The sequence below is a fragment of the Drosophila biarmipes genome, chromosome 3L, assembly GCF_025231255.1.
Source record: "Drosophila biarmipes strain raj3 chromosome 3L, RU_DBia_V1.1, whole genome shotgun sequence".
NCBI lineage: Eukaryota > Metazoa > Arthropoda > Insecta > Diptera > Drosophilidae > Drosophila > Drosophila biarmipes.
In genome coordinates this window covers 27,009,311-27,025,265 of record NC_066613.1, presented here as the reverse complement: position 1 = coordinate 27,025,265, position 15,955 = coordinate 27,009,311, and the positions used below count along the sequence as shown (strand labels likewise).

Below are 15,955 nucleotides of genomic sequence, written 5' to 3'. Positions count from 1 at the left end.
TATAGATTCTATTGAGCTTTTTATTTTATTTTATATTTTTGTTAATGTTCATTTTGAAAGCGGTGGTTTTAGTAATCTAATATATATATTTTGTATCATAGATGGTTATAATATTATACTACCCACTTATCTTACATAAATATGAAGATAGACAGAAGCTCCGTTTCAAATTCAAACTCGATAGCGATAGCACGGAGGCGAGCTGCTTCCGGCGGGAAACGAACTGATCTGGCAGCGCTGCCGGCGCACAGCTGAGCGCGAAATGTGGCGGCAAATCAAACCGAATCCATCGGAACCGTCAGTTCAACCTCAACTTTGGCAAGGTGCGCGCTCGCGTGCGGAAATCGCTTGTTACTTCTTCATTTCGCCGCGAGAACTTTTCGGTTGCTCATTTGCATGCGCTGGGCGTGCGGTGCTTGGCATTAACACTACCATTAACCAGCCGACTTCGGATACTGCATATGAGTGCGCCCTAGCCCCGATTTCAAAAGTATCCCCAACCCGAGTTCGCTGTCATCATAGAAAACGTCACCTTTACCGGGTCAGGCTAACGGTACCCGCATCGAAAAAGAAATTCAAACAGGTAGAGCAGCAAAAACAAAGGCTGAAAAGCAACGACTTCTCGGTTGACAGTTTGTGAAATTATGGGTACTTAGCCCCCGATTACCAAGGTGCCCGTCGTTTGTCCAGCTTGTCACGGCCCCCACTGCCTAATCCTCCGCGAACGAGGCGCGATGGCCTATAAAATCAATTACGTTTGCAATTTTTGCATATCCTGACAGCTAACCACTGTCCGGGGCACCGGAGAAGACGCCAAAACCAGCGGTTCCATGCCGCGCACATGCGTCTATAACTCAAAAAAATCATAAAAGACTGGAGAAAAATTCGAAAAAAGCGGTTCTGCCGGTTTGCCCGTGGTCGTGATCTGCAGCGTCTTCCGCTGCTTTCTTTCCTTTGCACGATTTGAACTTGGACACCAAACGCAACAAAAGCTACAAAAGCACGAAAAGAGCAACAAAGGCAGGAGTGCACTGGGAGAAACGTTTGGCACTTAGTTTAAATAGAAAAACGAAGTTAAAAAAGAAGAAGTCTTCTCCGAACGAGATAGGTTAGATAGATTATGTTCTGAAATATATTTTTTTAAAACCTCTATTATAAACCTAAGAACCCTCTTAAGAAGCTCCCTAAGTGTTGGGTTTGCATTCGGAAAGGTTCCAGAAATGGAAGCAGTTACTAATCCATTTTGCGGATAATAGTGGAGTGTCAAGTAGTAGTAGTTTCCCTCAGTGTGCCAGCCACCGCGAAGCGAAGAGATCTGGTTTATGGTGATGCTCCTCTAATAAAGCGAGCGTTTAGGCACCTCGATTCCGCCGTCTCTCTCCCTCCGCCGTTCGCTTCCTGGGGCCCCACTCCACGTCCTCCCCGGGTCCTCCATGGGGCTGGGAGTACTCCGGGGCCGGGGTCCACCTGTCTGTCGCCGTCTCCCTCCCTCCCCAGGGATAGGTTTGTTTGCCCAGGTTTTACAGCAGGAACAAACAGAGGAGACGCACACAAGGCGGGTCAACGGGGCGTATGAGTGTGCGTGAGCTATGAGTAATCGGTGCGCCGCCGGCGGTTATAATATGGGATATGCGTACCCCTCCCCTCCCACCGCCCATTTGACCAATTGAATTGTATCAAATTTCAATTTCATTTCCACACCATGCCGGCCCTCCATTAGTTTGACCCACTTTTCAAAACAGTGGCCGTAAGCCTCTTACAAATACCCAACTGCTAGGGATCGAAAATGAAACCAAATGATTCGCCAAATCTGTCAGCTGTTTAAATACAAACAAGTGGCAATGAGTAACTCAGCACTGAAAAACCTAGGACCGTTTCTAATACTTCAAGGTGATTTTGAAGATTAAGTTTTTGACATGACATGTGCTGTAATGATCATGATAGGATCCCAAATCTCATGATTATTGGGAACCCTACTTAAAGATATATATAAGATCTTGTTAGTCCCCTGCCATAGTCGCTCCGCTGCTGGTTCTTCTTTCAGAACACCTTTTCGAGTGCCCAAAGCATTGCCCACAATGTCATTGCCTCACACTTGGCACCCAAACTAAACGAGTTGGAAAACCAGGGGGAGGGAGAGGCGGCTCACAAAAACCGACTATTTTGGTAATGATGTAATGCAAAGTTTTCGCCAACTAAGCAGCCAAACAAACACTTGGCCCCAAGAACAAGCGAAGAACCGAAGAGGGAAATAAAATTGCACGCCTCTTGGCTCGGGTAATTGCGATATTTATGATCGCCCAGCCCGTCATGTGGTGACTTGGCTTGCGGCACACACCATAGCCGAATCTGGGGAACATTTGGATCCGCACCCACTCGAAAATGGGAATCGCTGCCTGATGACAAACTTGAACTTTCTCTTATCGGAACCGGCGGCGTTATCTTCTCCGGGGTTCAACCAGTTCCCCTGATATGACTATTGATCGTACAGGGTGCACTTCCCCGGTTCCTGCGCCACTTGCATTGTGACACTCGGTAATTTCCCTTTAAAGCGCTCATTCGATAAGATACAAAGACCTCAGCGATTGTCATAAACGCCCAAACAACCGTCGAGGCACATGGCTTTTCCAGCAAAGATTGGCACCAGACTTGAATGGGGTCTAGCTGACAATAGGCATGCCCTACTTTCGAATGGGCAGGTCATTGGGACGGTTGTGGAGATTCTATGAGAAGTAGGGTTGCTAGGCTCTTGCATCAAGGGTAACGATGGCACTTGGAGCTCTCGAAGGTACGAGAAATATATCTGTGGCCCCTAAATTATTGGCACCATTTTAAGAGGCAGGAAAATATATCTTTCCCTTATCGTCATGGAACATTCCATTTAGATAATACTGGTTTCAGCTATGAATGGTCCTTGGGATTTCATAAGAAGTAAGGTTGCTAGGATCTTGCTTATCAAGGCTTAAGCTGGTTCTTGGAGGTATGGGAAATATGTCCTTAGACATAGAATTTTCCACTCAGATAATACAGAAAATACAAAGCTTTGATGACTCCAAGAAGGACTGTGATTGAGAAGGGCCCTGCTACTGTCCCCAAAGCTGCCAAACACTTGGCAATGAGTAATCCGGAGTTTTATTCTTCTGATCCGCCCTCATAAAGCGATAAACAGCGGAGTAGCGAAAAGTACGAGCACTGCAAAAACCCCCACTTGCCATAAAAACCTCGATCGACGGGCCCCAAGAACCCGGGTTCCAGCGGGCCATTCCACTTCTTTCGGCGGAGGAGTGAGTGTCAGCCCGTGTTGGGATCACCATTACATAGCACCTCGGATTGGTAGAGTGCCGAGTAAGGGATTTCGCGGAAGCTCAACACTTATCCAACGTGAGTACGGGCAAAAGTGTGTTTTCGAGCAGCCAAAGCAAAAGGTGAAAACGAAACCCCTCCGGCAGCATTTCAGCAGATTCGTATTTTTGCAATCGCCAGTAAGTCGCGTTCAAGATCAGCCCCAACTGTTGACGCTTTTTATGGCCGCGGTGAGCTAAGAAAACAGCGGCTGCGGTGATTGCTTAGTGCCAATGGTTGTGTGGCCACATGGATACCCGAGCCCCAGCCGCCGGCATGCGTCACAAGTGCGCCGGCGAGCTCTCCTCGAGCCGGGCCTCGAAGCCTCGTCCCCAAAAGCGGGTGACTCAGTGGGCACTGGGTCCAGATTTTCGTATTTTGTGCGCTCGCTTGAATCTTAATTTCCAGTCTTCGCGAGTGCGAGGCATGGCGAGCGAGTTCGATCATCGATTCTTTGGGTCAGCGGCCTTTGCTGAGTTCCCAGCCCGTCTAACGATCCATTCAGGTGGATGATCTTGCGAAGCTGTGTAGCCACAGGTCTTCGCGGGGCTTATGATCATTGATCTTGGGTTGATTAGGAATAAAAACCTCTTTCCTTTCTATTTATCTAAAGTGGGTTTCTAATACCGCAGTCTAGAACCCATCCATTGATACTATATAATATATATTATATTGAATTTCTGTCTCATTTTTGGGGCTAGAATATGTATTCCCTCTGTAAGACTAATTCAGAACTTGTTTTCTTAACTCCCCTTTTGAAAACCAGAACTCCTTAAGCCACATATCTATTACTTCATTTATTCAGGGATTCGTTCGCATCTGCTCCGTATTCAACCCTAGGCCCTGGCCATCTGCAGCAGGTGATACAATGGCACAATGCTGGCGCTGTTCCTGCCCTCGAGGAAGTTCGGTTGGGCGGAGAGCAGGGTGGCCCTGGCCTGGAACACGCCGGGAACGCCGGAGGGCGTCAGGCCCTCGGGAGCAGTCAGTTGGTTGTCCACCTCAGCGCCTCCGGCCGCGGAGCGGTAGTAGGGATAGTAGGGATAGCCAGGGTAGCCGCCATAGCCGGGATAGCCATAGGGTCCATATCCATAGGCGCCATAGCCGCCGTAGTAGTTGTAGCCATTGTAGTAGGGATTGTAGTAGGGTGGCTGGGCCGGGGGAGGAGGCGGAGGTCCTGGTCCCGGAGGTGGTGGTGGCACCCAAGGACGCTGCGGGTAGACTGGGGGAGGGGGAGGGGGAGGAGCTGGCGACCAGGGAGGCGGAGGACCGTAGCCGTACTGCCGCGGGTGCTGCTGATCCTCTGGTGGATAATAGTAATGGTGTTGTACTGACGGTTTCGGGGTGGTCGTCGGGGCGCCCGAGGCCATCACCAGCTTGATGCCGCCCTTACCAATGGTCTTCAGCAGGTGCTCGTCGATGCCGCGTCCGCTGCCCAGCGGATCGTCCAGCACCTGCTGCTGCTTGTCCGTCCTGGCCTGTCCGGCGCTCAGGCTCGACTGCACCGGAGCCTTGTCCTGGAAGCACAAGGCGCTCCCCAGCAGCGGCAGGATAACTGAAAGGATGCCTCCTGTGTCAGGACCTCTGGCTGGGAAACCGCACTCGCACACTTACCCAACGAAATAGCTGTCACTCTTCGATCCATGATCTCTCTCCGAATAACCTGACCTCCCCAGCTGCAGTGCCCTTTTATACCCGGTGCATCTGGGATAATCTCGCGTCTTGCTCTCGGTTTTCTCATTAGAATAACCCATGCAGTGGCCCGAATTTGGGACGCCTTTCTCTGCCGATCTCGATCTCGGATCAATCAAGCACCGTTCTAATAACTGCGCTCGTTAATTTGCATACCATCACGGTTGCTCTGTGGGATCTTTCCTCTGCTGCCCTTCCTCTTTGTGGGTTTCCCAGTTCTTTAATCGATCTGACAGCCCTGCAGTTCTCCATCCCGACTCGAAGAGTTCAATATCCCGAGATATATGACGTCATTTGTATGCATATGAGGATGGCCTGGTGCACTGGGGGAAAAATTAGGATGAACCTAGAGTTGTAGATAGTTTACCAAATATTAGATACCATCTTAGCCTAATTAAAACTAGTTTTCGGTATTTCGGCTTTAACAAGACCAGTTTATGTTCACCCACATTTTTTTCCGTGTGCGACTAAGACCTTTGGGTGGGTCCCAAGATATTGGGTTCCGTTATGGGTCGTGTGTCGCAGACATGTTTACGAGTTGTCTGATACCACTAAAAGCCGGGGCTCTGCGTTACATCACAGGTGGAGTGTTTCTGGATCGGAGAAACCAGTTCTCCCCTCAATTGCCTAGCTGAATGGGGATAAAAGAATGCGTAGAACAAGCCGACAAAACCTACTCCCCCAGGGAAAGATAAAAACTAAGCGCAAGTCATTGACTTTTTGTGCCCTAATATTATCATTACATGGTTAGTAGTCCAAGAAGGTAAATAATGTGAGCCTATCAGCACAATTACAATACTATACTGCAATTTAATAAGCACTATTAATAAGCTCACGTATATTTATGATGCAACCCATTACTCATTAGTATTTGTTTATCTATTCTTATTAATATCCCCTAATAAGTTTATCTTATCAGTATAATATCTGACCGTTTGTTCCAACAAATAATCAAATGTTTCTGGTTAGAACCCCTCTGTTATCACGAACTCGGGCCCAAACAGCCCATATAAGTGCCATATAACGAGTTTCTCTGGGTTAAAGAACCCCATCAAACCCCAATAGACGTAGCATAATCTTAGGCGTCTGCTGATTCGATTACAAGGTGCTAAAATGACTGCAGAAGGCCGTGCCCATTATGCCATGCACTCATATAAGGCTCTCATCCAAGTCTGCCCAGCCCATCAGTCCGTCCCACGTGCAATTAAACAATTAAGTGCCGGACATCGACTGGCAGTGATCCCGGCCTTCGCGTTCTCCTCGAGAATTCCTGGGAAGTCTGCCCGTTGCAATTAGTCAGGCATTCCCGCATCTCCCCCGAATGGAGCCCCCTCTCCGAGCCGGGCAAACCGGAGTAGGTGTAGGATGGAAGCAAACAATAGCGACATCAATCGCACGAGAGTGTACCTACAATGTGTGCATTCGGCAATGACTTATTATTTAGCGCACTGATGGCTGATAACACAGTGCTAATGTGCGCCTGGAGTGCTTTTCTGAGTCGGGGTTCGCCATTCTGACTCGGAAACAACCCGAAAACGCTAGCCAGTCATCTAGAAAACTTGGAACAATTAAGTTCTAATTTCGGTTTTTTGCGGAGTGCTTGTACTTTATTTCTCCCGAGTGAAGCACTTTCCTTCACCTTCAGTTAAACTGCTGGTTTCGAAGCTAGATCCTCAAACACTTCCTAATGTACATTGAAATTCAATCTCTAATCTTGGGTCTAATGGAGCATAAAGATTACCTAGAGTAAGCTGCAGAAAATTAAAATATGTGTGTTTTCGAGATGTTAATATTACGGATCAGCTAGAGTTTGTCACCCGAAAACCACTCTGTGTTCCTAGAAAATACAAAAACCTCTTACGACCCATAGGATCTCGTTACTCTAATTCATTTGATGATTAATTTATTTGAAATTTTTGATTTACTTCTAAAATTGCGCTGCATATAATGTATTTCTCTAAAGCAACCTTTTTTCCAAGTATCGTAATCAATTTTAAAAAACCCAACAGTAGGGAATATAAAAACAAGTTGCATGCCTTATAAAGTATTTCAAGTGGTATCTAAATTACACTTGGCACACTTCATTTCAAGAAATAAATCTGAAAATGTTTATGGTACATGGGGTACAAGTGGTTTTATCTAAACCTCTCGATTCACTACTGTGACTCAGATGTCTCGACTCATTTGGAGGATGGATCGCAGAACTTCAGCACTGACGCATACGACCGAGACTAATCGAGATCCCATCTGGGATCTACTTGGAGCCCTTGCTACAACACCCACTCCGGAATTCTTGGCTGCGGTCTGTCATGGTTTCCTAAATCGGGTCCCGAGTTTATTCGCGAAAGGCGCTATCTAATCGGGGACTGATTGGCGGCTTGCCCTTCGCCTCCGCGGCCTCCTCCGCCCATCGCAGCCACGGGTATATTATCGTTGATAAATGTGCCGACTAAAAACAACAGAGGTACAGACGAGGCCAATTGATATGTGGGCCAGAGAGTATTGATGGTTAAAACGCCTCAACTGCCAGCGGATCGGTTTAGTTTGCCAGCGGAGCCGTCAAAGGGCGGAATATGCGTGACATCTGACCTCTCCTCCAGAGATTCCAGTTCTGAAAGCCCAGTGTCGAAGTAGTCAAAGTGCAACAAGGATAATCGAATAACCATGGCCAGGTAGTGGTGGTTCCACAAAGAACACAAAGAGATCTATGAAAAGTGACCTTTGCTCACCCTACAAAAGTGATAAATCAATCGGTAGCACAAATAAACTCCAAAGACTCCTTTCCATCCGAGCGGTTATTCCTTTTCGGGCCTTCACACCTGCAAATCTATTGCATAATCGTTTCTTTTGTGGATTTACCCGCCGCGTATCAGTAGAACTGGAGCAGTCATCCAATAAAGCCCACTCTCACCCCCTTCCCCCATGAAATATGGCATCGATAAGGGGAATTGCACCTGCCCACCATTGTTTCCGTACTTCTATAAATACCAGAGATTTGATTGCATTGGAACGCAGATAAAATATTTTTGGATATGTCCGATGAAGTCATGGCTCTCGGATTTGGCCAAAGCAACCCCATTCATGGCTCACTGCTACCGCTCAAGTCTTCATTTCCGCAGGGCTGTTATAAATTATTGCTTTCGCATTCCCTAGGAACTTTACGTAAATCTTATCTGTGGGTTTCGGCTTTCTATGGGCTTTTCTACGGTGGTGCTCAAGAGGTTCGTCCTAATCAAGGCGGTTAGACATGGCAACCCTTTCTGGTGGACAATAAGATTAGTTACGTGAAAGATAAGGCTTTGGGAGAGGGGTTTCCTGGAACATTGAAAAATCGGAAAGGTTTCTAACAAAAAGTTCCAAAATCTTTTCTACAGAATCTTTAAACTTCACTTTTATAATCATATTTTTGATCATAGTTAAGGGGTCTCTATCTCCATCTCAATATCAATACCATAAATAACAAATAAAATATCAACTTAACCTGAGAATATTATATTGATCTTGGCCCCTTTCATCGATCTTTTTTTGATCAACTCAATCTTATATTTCTGGTTACCTTTTTTCAGCTACACTTCCCAAATCAAAATGGAGACGGGTTTGCACGAAAGAGATCGTGCCGGAGTGCAGGACTTCGTGCTTCTGGAAAACTACCAGGACGAAGGCGCCTTCATTGAGAACCTGAAAAAGCGTTTCCAGGAGAACCTGATTTATGTGGGTACAAAGTACTACACCCTATTTAAGCCCCTTTAATAATGTATTTATACATATTTGTACAGACCTACATTGGCCAGGTGCTGGTCTCCGTGAATCCCTACAAGCAGCTGCCCATTTATACGGATGACCATGTCAAGGCGTACAGGAACAAGCACTTCTACGAGATGCCCCCACACATGTAAGTCCATAGGAGTGGGAACTTCACCAGAGAACCCTTAAGTAATCCCTAATCCCGTCCAGCTTTGCGGTGACCGACAATGCCTTCCGTTCGCTGATCGAGGAGAACCGCGGCCAGTGCGTCCTGATCTCCGGCGAGAGCGGTTCCGGCAAGACGGAGGCCTCCAAGAAGGTGCTGCAGTTCATAGCCGCCTGCTCCGGCAACCAGACGACCGTCGAGGGCGTCAAGGATCGCCTGCTGAAGAGTAATCCCGTCCTGGAGGCTTTCGGAAATGCCAAGACCAACAGGAACGACAACTCCTCCCGCTTCGGCAAGTACATGGACATCCAGTTCGACTTCAAGGGAGCTCCGATTGGCGGAAACATCCTCAACTATCTGCTGGAGAAGTCGCGAGTGGTGGCCCAAATGGGTGGCGAGCGCAACTTCCACATCTTCTACCAGCTGCTGGCCGGCGCCGATGAGGCTCTTCTGCAGGAACTGCGTCTGGAGCGGGCTCTGGACAGATACAGCTACCTGACAGATGGGGTAAGTCTCTGGGTCTCTGGTAGAGTTGGATGTCAATAACATCGATTCCTACTCCCTGAATTTCGATCCCCAGCTCAAGGGCAGTGTGGCGAGCATCAACGATGCGGAGAACTTCAAGCAGGTGCAGCAGGCTCTGAGTGTGATCGACTTCAGCCCGGAGGAGCAGCGCGAGATCTTCGGCATTGTGGCCAGTATCCTGCACCTGGGCAACATCGTCTTCAACGAGGTGGAGGGCAATGCCAAGGTGAACAGCAGGGATCTGGTGGTCACCGCCGCTCGGTTGCTGGGCGTGAATGCCAGCGAACTGGAGGCCGCCCTGACCCACCGCACCATCGACGCTCGCGGGGACGTAGTGACGTCTCCACTCAACCAGGAGCTGGCCATCTATGCCAGGGATGCCCTGGCCAAGGCTGTCTACGACCGCTTGTTCTCCTGGCTGGTGAAGCGCCTGAACATCTCGCTCCAGGCGAAGGAGACGCGCACGGCCAGGAACAATGTGATGGGCATCCTGGACATTTATGGCTTCGAGATCTTCCAGAAGAACAGCTTCGAGCAGTTCTGCATCAACTTCTGCAACGAGAAGCTGCAGCAGTTGTTCATCGAGCTCACCCTGAAATCGGAGCAGGATGAGTACAGGAGGGAGGGCATCGAGTGGATACCCGTGGAGTACTTCGACAACAAGGTCATCTGCAACCTGATCGAGGAGAAGCACAAGGGCATCATCTCCATCTTGGACGAGGAGTGCCTGCGACCGGGAGAGCCCACCGACAAGACCTTCCTGGAGAAGCTCACCCAGAAGCTGGCCCAGCACCACCACTACGTCTGCCATGAGAAGGCGCCGGCGCACATCAAGAAGATCATGCTGCGGGATGAGTTCCGCCTGGTGCACTACGCCGGCGAGGTCACCTACAGCGTCAATGGCTTCCTGGACAAGAACAACGATCTGCTCTTCAGGGATCTCAAGGAGACCCTCAGCAAGGCGGGCAATGGCATTGTGAGGGGCTGCTTCCCGGAGCAGGAGCTCCGCAGCCTCAGGCGTCCCGAGACGGCCATCACCCAGTTCCGCGCTTCGTTGAACAACTTGATGGACATCCTGATGTGCAAGGAGCCCAGTTACATTCGCTGCATCAAGCCAAATGACGTGCAGACTGCCAGCGTCTTCGACGATGAGTTGGTCCTCCACCAGGTCAAGTACCTGGGACTGATGGAGAACCTGCGGGTGAGGCGAGCTGGTTTCGCCTACCGTCGCACCTACGAGCTCTTCCTGGAGCGCTACAAGTCACTAAGCAAGTCCACGTGGCCCAACTACAAGGGACCCGGCGGCGCGAAGGCGGGCGTCCAGCAGCTGGTCAAGGATCTGGGCTGGGACGAGGAGAAGTACCGTGTGGGCGAGACGAAGCTGTTCATCCGCTGGCCCAGGACGCTGTTCGACACGGAGGACGCCTACCAGGAGAAGAAGCACCAGATAGCCGCCATCATTCAGGCCCACTGGAAGGGATTGGTGCAGAGGAGGAGGTACCTCAAGCTGCGGGCCCAGGTGATCATCCTGCAGAGCTACTGCAGGAGGCAGCTGGCCCAGCAGGCGGCCAAGAAGCGCCGGGAGGCGGCCGACAAGATCAGGGCCTTCATCAAGGGCTTCATCACGCGGAACGATGCTCCGAACGGCTTCAACGAGGAGTTCATCGCCAATGCCAAGCGCATGTGGCTGCTCCGGCTGGCCAAGGAGCTGCCCACCAAGGTGCTGGACAAGAGCTGGCCCCATGCCCCGGGCCACTGTGTGGAGGCCTCTGAGATCCTGCACCGCCTACATCGCCTCCATCTGGCCAGGATCTACCGCCTGAAGCTGACGCCGCAGCAGAAGAGGCAGTTTGAGCTGAAGGTTCTCGCGGAGAAGGTGTTCAAGGACAAGAAGAACAACTATCCGAGCAGTGTGCCCAGCTGGTTCCAGGAGGACCGCATCCCCAAGGAGCACATCCAGCGGGTCAACGACTTCGTGGCCAGCAGCTTCGGCAGCGAGCAGCTGAAGTACCAGTCCTTCTGCACCAAGTTCGATCGACATGGCTACAAGTCCCGCGATCGCTTCATCCTGCTGAGCAACAAGGCCGTCTACGTTCTGGACGGGAAGACCTACAAGCAGAAGCATCGCCTGCCGCTGGAGAAGATCGACTTTACGCTGACGAACCACAACGACGACCTGATGGTCATCCGGATTCCGCTCGAGCTGAAGAAGGACAAGGGCGACCTCATCCTGATCATCCCGCACCTCATCGAGTTCAGCACCTACATCATCGACACCGTGGGAACAGCCTCCATTGTCTCCATTGTGGACAGAGACTCGTGAGTTCTTGAATGGGCGCATCTTCTGGGGTTGTCTCTAATCTCTTGGGTTTTCTCGGTTTCAGGGTGGAACACAATGTGGTCAAGGGCAAGGGCGGCGTCATCGACATCCAGACGGGCGCTGAGCCGGGCGTGGTTCGTGATAAGGGCCATCTAGTTATCGTAAGTAACGTCATTCGCTAATGGGGCTCCAGCTCCAGCTGCCCCAGAGAAAACACTGCTTATCGTGCTGACCTCATTTCTTAATTATTTGTTTTGCAGATTGGAACGCAATAAGGAATTTACTATGACTTTCGACGGACAAGTGGCTTTAAAACGACTTTTGTTTTGTTATATTCGTGTAATTTATATAGTGTACCTATGTATTTTTGTTACTGCAGCGCCAGCGATGTAATTGGATTTTATATGGATAATGTTCCGACTAAATGTATATTGTTTATAAAAATGCCCATAAATATATGACAGTTTGTATATGAATTGTGGGTGCTTATCATTTTCACTTGGATTGCTAGCAGTCACGTGCTTTTTTGAAAGTTGCAAACGTGGCTAGTTTTCCTTATCTCTTGGCTTGTGAGATTTCAAAATAAGCCGCCTATTCGATTGGTGGCAAAAGCAATCGATAATATGGTTTCGATTTGTCAGGGTGTAGTGGTGCTGCCAGATCTTAGGCTAGGTTTAACGGTATTATTGAACAAACATTATTTTAATGAAATGTTGTGGGATTGTCAAAAAATATGTAAAGTAAAATAATTACTACTAGATACATTATTTTAATTGGCTTTTGCCAAAGAAAAGGCCTTAGTTATCTTTAAATACATACCTGATATTTATTAAGTATTTTTTGAGGTACTTGTCATAAGCGAGTCCCACAAGTCTGGCCACACTCACTTGCTGTCTTTCACTTGCTCCAGAACTTTTACATAATCTTGAAAACTCAGTGTAAATATTGCCCAATTTCCGTGCCTGCACTCCGGGCAGCGAGAGAGAGAGTCGCGGTATTAATCCGGGTGCATTTCCGTTGCAGGAGAACCGAGATGTCGTTCACACAGATCGCGCGCAGCTGCAGTCGACTGGCGGCGACTTTGGCCCCCCGCAGGATCGCCTCCGGCGCCCTCGTCCAGTCACAGGCCTCCAGGATGATGCACAGGATCGCCGTGCCCTCGGTGGCCTGCCAGCTGAGCCAAGTAAGCGGTCGTCCAGTGGGTAACTCCCTCCGGGGGGTGCACATCCCTGCCCAGTTAGATACCTAACCTCATTGGTGCGGCGGTTTGCGGGTTCCAAAACGTAACATCCAGGTGTTTGTAGCTCCAAAGCGACAGTTGAACCCCGCCATGTGGTGATCGAAGCACCCAGATTGATTGCATCACATTGTTTTGCATAAAACATGATTGTTTCCATCGCCTATCGCACACACACACTCTCCGTCAACACCGGTGAATGCCTATGTGTGTGTGGTGATAGTACTACAGTGGAAACTGGCTAAAAGTGATATTTTAAAGTGCAGCAACCTTAACACCTAAGTTCCAATGACAGAAACATTTTTGTTTAGTTTCAAGAATTAATCATCTTAATTGAAAGCACTATTCACTGTGCTGTTTATGGTATGTTACAGTAAAGATTCAAATTTGCTCTCTTTTTAACCTCTTCTTTTAACCACATTAAGTACCTATTGCCTTGTAGATTTTTTAATGGCAGTTCAGTTTGTTGTAGACCTAGTATCATTAAACATTGCCCTCCACAGAAGTTCGCTGTGCGCAGCTACTCGGCCAAGAGCACCATCGAGGACATCAAGTTCCGCGTGCTGAAGGTGGTCTCCGCCTACGACAAAGTCACCGCCGACAAGGTAAACTGTCCCACTTCGTGGCGCCACTAACCCGGTTTCTGTGTTTCCGTTCTTTCTTCTCGGGCTGGCCAAAAACCAAAATCGCAGGAGTGCAGTGGTCGCTGGCAAACGCAATCGGTGCGCAGATACTCGGCGAAACCGCCGCTCTCGCTGAAGCTGATCAATGAGCGCGTCTTGCTTGTGCTCAAGCTCTACGACAAGATCGATCCCAGCAAGGTAAACGCCACACGTTGCCTTTGCCAGTGCAATGGTCGCCTCAGAACCCAGAACTGAACAAAGCTCAGTGCGCCATTGAACACGAAGAATGCTAATCACTTGCTATTACAGCTCAACGTTGAGTCGCACTTCATCAACGACCTGGGACTGGACTCCTTGGACCACGTAGAGGTCATCATGGCCATGGAGGACGAGTTCGGCTTCGAGATCCCCGACTCCGACGCCGAGAAGCTGCTTAAACCTGCCGACATTATTAAGTACGTCGCCGACAAGGAGGATGTGTACGAGTAAATTGTAATTGTAATGCTACCCAATGAACGGATTACACTTAAATTTAAATAGAAAACAAGTCAAATACAATTTGAACAACTGAATAAACCAAACGTTAAATTAACTTTTGTGTTGGAATTAAAATGGCCATGATGCACATCCCTAAAATCGTACTGAGGATTTTCTTTTTTCAACAGAATATTTTATACCAGAGATTAATAGAAAGCCAATAACTAATTGATTTATTAATCAATTAAAAACAAAGCGTTATTTCAAGTTTAAATTTCGATAGATGTTCGATTTATTTGGTATATTCATATGAATCGATATCGTACGGTCACTCTGTTCTTGTAGCCAAATTAAAACAAGAATTCGAAATGTGTGACGCTGTGGAGAAAATGTTGGCGGGAATGGGTAAATATTAACTAACTACAAAATAAAACTAGCAAGGATATGCCATATGCTTGTCCTGTATCGCAGCCACCAACCGGCAGACCATGAACCGACAGTTGGCCAAGATAGACGAGGTGATGGAGCGGTCGAACAACATCTTGCTGCACATCGAGTCCAACAGCAAGGCTCTCAGCCAGGGTGTGGGTCCTGCGGAGTCCCAAAAGGTCTATAACCTTCGCCCGGAGGCAGAGATCGCCCTGTCCAAGATTCTGGAGAACTTCAAGCTCCTGATGCGGAGCACTGACCAGCGGGATGAGGCCTTCAGCGCCCTGGACGGATGCCTGGCCTACAGGCACCGGGTGGAGCACCTGGGCAGCTCCGTGCGCAAGCTGGTGGCCCTCTACGACACCGTCGGCCAGATGAGGAGCTCCCAGGAGGAGCAAGATGCCAGCGAGGACTCCCCCTAACCCCTCCGAATGTGATAAGATGGAGTTGGCCAGAATTACATTTATTAGGTTTCCTATTGAATACAATTACATGGATACAATCAGTGAAAGCTCACTTAGCTGGATAAGTAGCATGCTCAGATTAAGGTCATGTTGTAGCTGCTGATCTGGAGGAGAGTATAGGTGAGCACCTCGACGATCATCTCGAGGCGCGCGGCCAGACTCCCGTTGGCCAGTATCTCGTTGGGATTGGGCAGCTGGAGGCTGTTGGAGCGCAGGTAGTTCAGCTGCTCCATGTTGGCGGCGATGGTTAACAGGGCCTCCTGCTCCTCGGATGTGAAGGCATCTGGCGGAGATTCACCGCCGGTGGGCATCAGCTTCTCCAGCTGCTGGGCAAAGCCGTGGAGCTGCGACAGCTTTTGCTTGTATATGGAGTCCGTGGTGTCCAGGGCGGCGGCCTCGTCGTAGATCCTGGCCAGTTTCCGCTGGAAGGCCTTGAAGTCGTTGTACACGTCCACGGCACTGCGCTGCTCCTCCAGGCGCGTCAGGCTGAGCGAGACGTTGGAGGTGTTCATGGCCATGGCCACCGAGTCCTCCGCTGCTCCTGCTCCTCGCAGGAACGTCGAGTTGGTGCGCTGCAGCTCCCGCTTCTTGGGCATCCGCTGCAGGTTGGCCGGGTACTCCTCCAGGGTCCTGAAGAGGTCCGCATACTCGGCCACCGAGCCCATTTCCTTCGCCGGCGTGGTGGCTGCCGCCTCCTCCTCCATCATCTGCTGCAGGCTGTCGAAGAAGGCGCCCGGCTTCATCACCGTCTTGGACACGCACACGTCCTTCAGGTTCCTCACGTGCTGGGCGTACTTCTGGTACAACTTGGACGAAATCCTGCTGAAATCCACATTATTTTCCATTTTTATTGTTTGCGCTTCTGCGTTTCCGATAACTTTTTTGAATGGGTAGCGCCGCAGCTATCGGAAATCGATAGCACCAGCTTTGGCGGTT

General features: G+C 49.4%; 5 protein-coding genes across 11 annotated transcripts; 3 read left to right on the top strand and 2 right to left on the bottom strand.

Moving 5' to 3' along the window:
- Nucleotides 1–314: 314 nt before the first annotated feature.
- LOC108030590 (unconventional myosin IC) lies at nucleotides 315–12,265 on the top strand. 4 transcript variants are annotated; one of them, XM_017103584.3, is made up of 7 exons: nucleotides 315–583; nucleotides 8,601–8,745; nucleotides 8,811–8,926; nucleotides 8,989–9,451; nucleotides 9,525–11,788; nucleotides 11,854–11,950; nucleotides 12,050–12,265. In XM_017103584.3, exons 2-7 carry the CDS (start codon nucleotides 8,620–8,622, stop codon nucleotides 12,062–12,064), a joined length of 3,081 nt encoding a protein of 1,026 aa, XP_016959073.1. In that variant the 5' UTR covers nucleotides 315–583; nucleotides 8,601–8,619; the 3' UTR covers nucleotides 12,065–12,265. The 4 variants fall into 4 exon arrangements, with proteins under 4 accessions (XP_016959073.1, XP_050742109.1, XP_016959055.1 ...); XM_050886152.1 differs by lacking the exon at nucleotides 315–583 and adding an exon at nucleotides 3,250–3,381; XM_017103566.3 differs by lacking the exon at nucleotides 315–583 and adding an exon at nucleotides 6,571–6,780.
- LOC108030605 (protein tfg-1) lies at nucleotides 4,125–5,056 on the bottom strand. Of its 2 annotated transcripts, XM_017103606.3 has the most exons (3): nucleotides 4,957–5,056; nucleotides 4,736–4,897; nucleotides 4,125–4,645 (listed from the first exon to the last, which is right to left on the bottom strand). In XM_017103606.3, the coding sequence occupies exons 1-3, from the start codon at nucleotides 4,985–4,987 to the stop codon at nucleotides 4,179–4,181; spliced, it is 660 nt and encodes a 219-aa protein (XP_016959095.3). In that variant the 5' UTR covers nucleotides 4,988–5,056; the 3' UTR covers nucleotides 4,125–4,178. The 2 variants fall into 2 exon arrangements, with proteins under 2 accessions (XP_016959095.3, XP_016959086.3); XM_017103597.3 differs by having other exon boundaries at nucleotides 4,125–4,897.
- A 351-nt stretch (nucleotides 12,266–12,616) lies between the features above and the next one.
- LOC108028118 (acyl carrier protein, mitochondrial) lies at nucleotides 12,617–14,241 on the top strand. 3 transcript variants are annotated; one of them, XM_017099787.1, is made up of 5 exons: nucleotides 12,617–12,727; nucleotides 12,813–12,972; nucleotides 13,530–13,616; nucleotides 13,719–13,847; nucleotides 13,959–14,241. In XM_017099787.1, exons 2-5 carry the CDS (start codon nucleotides 12,823–12,825, stop codon nucleotides 14,136–14,138), a joined length of 546 nt encoding a protein of 181 aa, XP_016955276.1. In that variant the 5' UTR covers nucleotides 12,617–12,727; nucleotides 12,813–12,822; the 3' UTR covers nucleotides 14,139–14,241. The 3 variants fall into 3 exon arrangements, with proteins under 3 accessions (XP_016955276.1, XP_043951204.1, XP_016955268.1); XM_044095269.2 differs by lacking the exon at nucleotides 13,530–13,616; XM_017099779.1 differs by lacking the exon at nucleotides 13,719–13,847 and having other exon boundaries at nucleotides 13,530–13,631.
- Nucleotides 14,242–14,441: 200 nt separating this feature from the next.
- Nucleotides 14,442–15,057, top strand: LOC108028496 (augmin complex subunit msd1). Its single transcript, XM_017100375.3, has 2 exons — nucleotides 14,442–14,531; nucleotides 14,598–15,057. Exons 1-2 carry the CDS (start codon nucleotides 14,495–14,497, stop codon nucleotides 14,975–14,977), a joined length of 417 nt encoding a protein of 138 aa, XP_016955864.1. The 5' UTR covers nucleotides 14,442–14,494; the 3' UTR covers nucleotides 14,978–15,057.
- LOC108028397 (augmin complex subunit msd5) lies at nucleotides 15,003–15,931 on the bottom strand. The gene has a single exon (XM_017100213.3). It carries the CDS (start codon nucleotides 15,862–15,864, stop codon nucleotides 15,094–15,096), a length of 771 nt encoding a protein of 256 aa, XP_016955702.1. The 5' UTR covers nucleotides 15,865–15,931; the 3' UTR covers nucleotides 15,003–15,093.
- Nucleotides 15,932–15,955: the final 24 nt, after the last annotated feature.

Bases quoted from the DNA above. Each gene is read 5' to 3' on its own strand.
- LOC108030605 (XM_017103597.3), bottom strand. From the start codon at position 4,987: ATGGATCGAAGAGTGACAGCTATTTCGTTGG. The intron at 4,898-4,956 runs GTAAGTGTGCGA...GCATCCTTTCAG, and splicing joins AGTGACAGCTATTTCGTTGG to TTATCCTGCCGCTGCTGGGG.
- LOC108030590 (XM_017103566.3), top strand. From the start codon at position 6,722: ATGTACATTGAAATTCAATCTCTAATCTTGGGTCTAATGGAGCATAAA. The intron at 8,927-8,988 runs GTAAGTCCATAG...AATCCCGTCCAG, and splicing joins TACGAGATGCCCCCACACAT to CTTTGCGGTGACCGACAATG. The intron at 11,789-11,853 runs GTGAGTTCTTGA...TCTCGGTTTCAG, and splicing joins TCCATTGTGGACAGAGACTC to GGTGGAACACAATGTGGTCA.
- LOC108028118 (XM_017099787.1), top strand. From the start codon at position 12,823: ATGTCGTTCACACAGATCGCGCGCAGCTGCAGTCGACTGGCGGCGACT. The intron at 12,973-13,529 runs GTAAGCGGTCGT...TGCCCTCCACAG, and splicing joins TGGCCTGCCAGCTGAGCCAA to AAGTTCGCTGTGCGCAGCTA. The intron at 13,848-13,958 runs GTAAACGCCACA...TTGCTATTACAG, and splicing joins ACAAGATCGATCCCAGCAAG to CTCAACGTTGAGTCGCACTT.
- LOC108028496 (XM_017100375.3), top strand. From the start codon at position 14,495: ATGTGTGACGCTGTGGAGAAAATGTTGGCGGGAATGG. The intron at 14,532-14,597 runs GTAAATATTAAC...CCTGTATCGCAG, and splicing joins GAAAATGTTGGCGGGAATGG to CCACCAACCGGCAGACCATG.
- LOC108028397 (XM_017100213.3), bottom strand. From the start codon at position 15,864: ATGGAAAATAATGTGGATTTCAGCAGGATTTCGTCCAAGTTGTACCAG.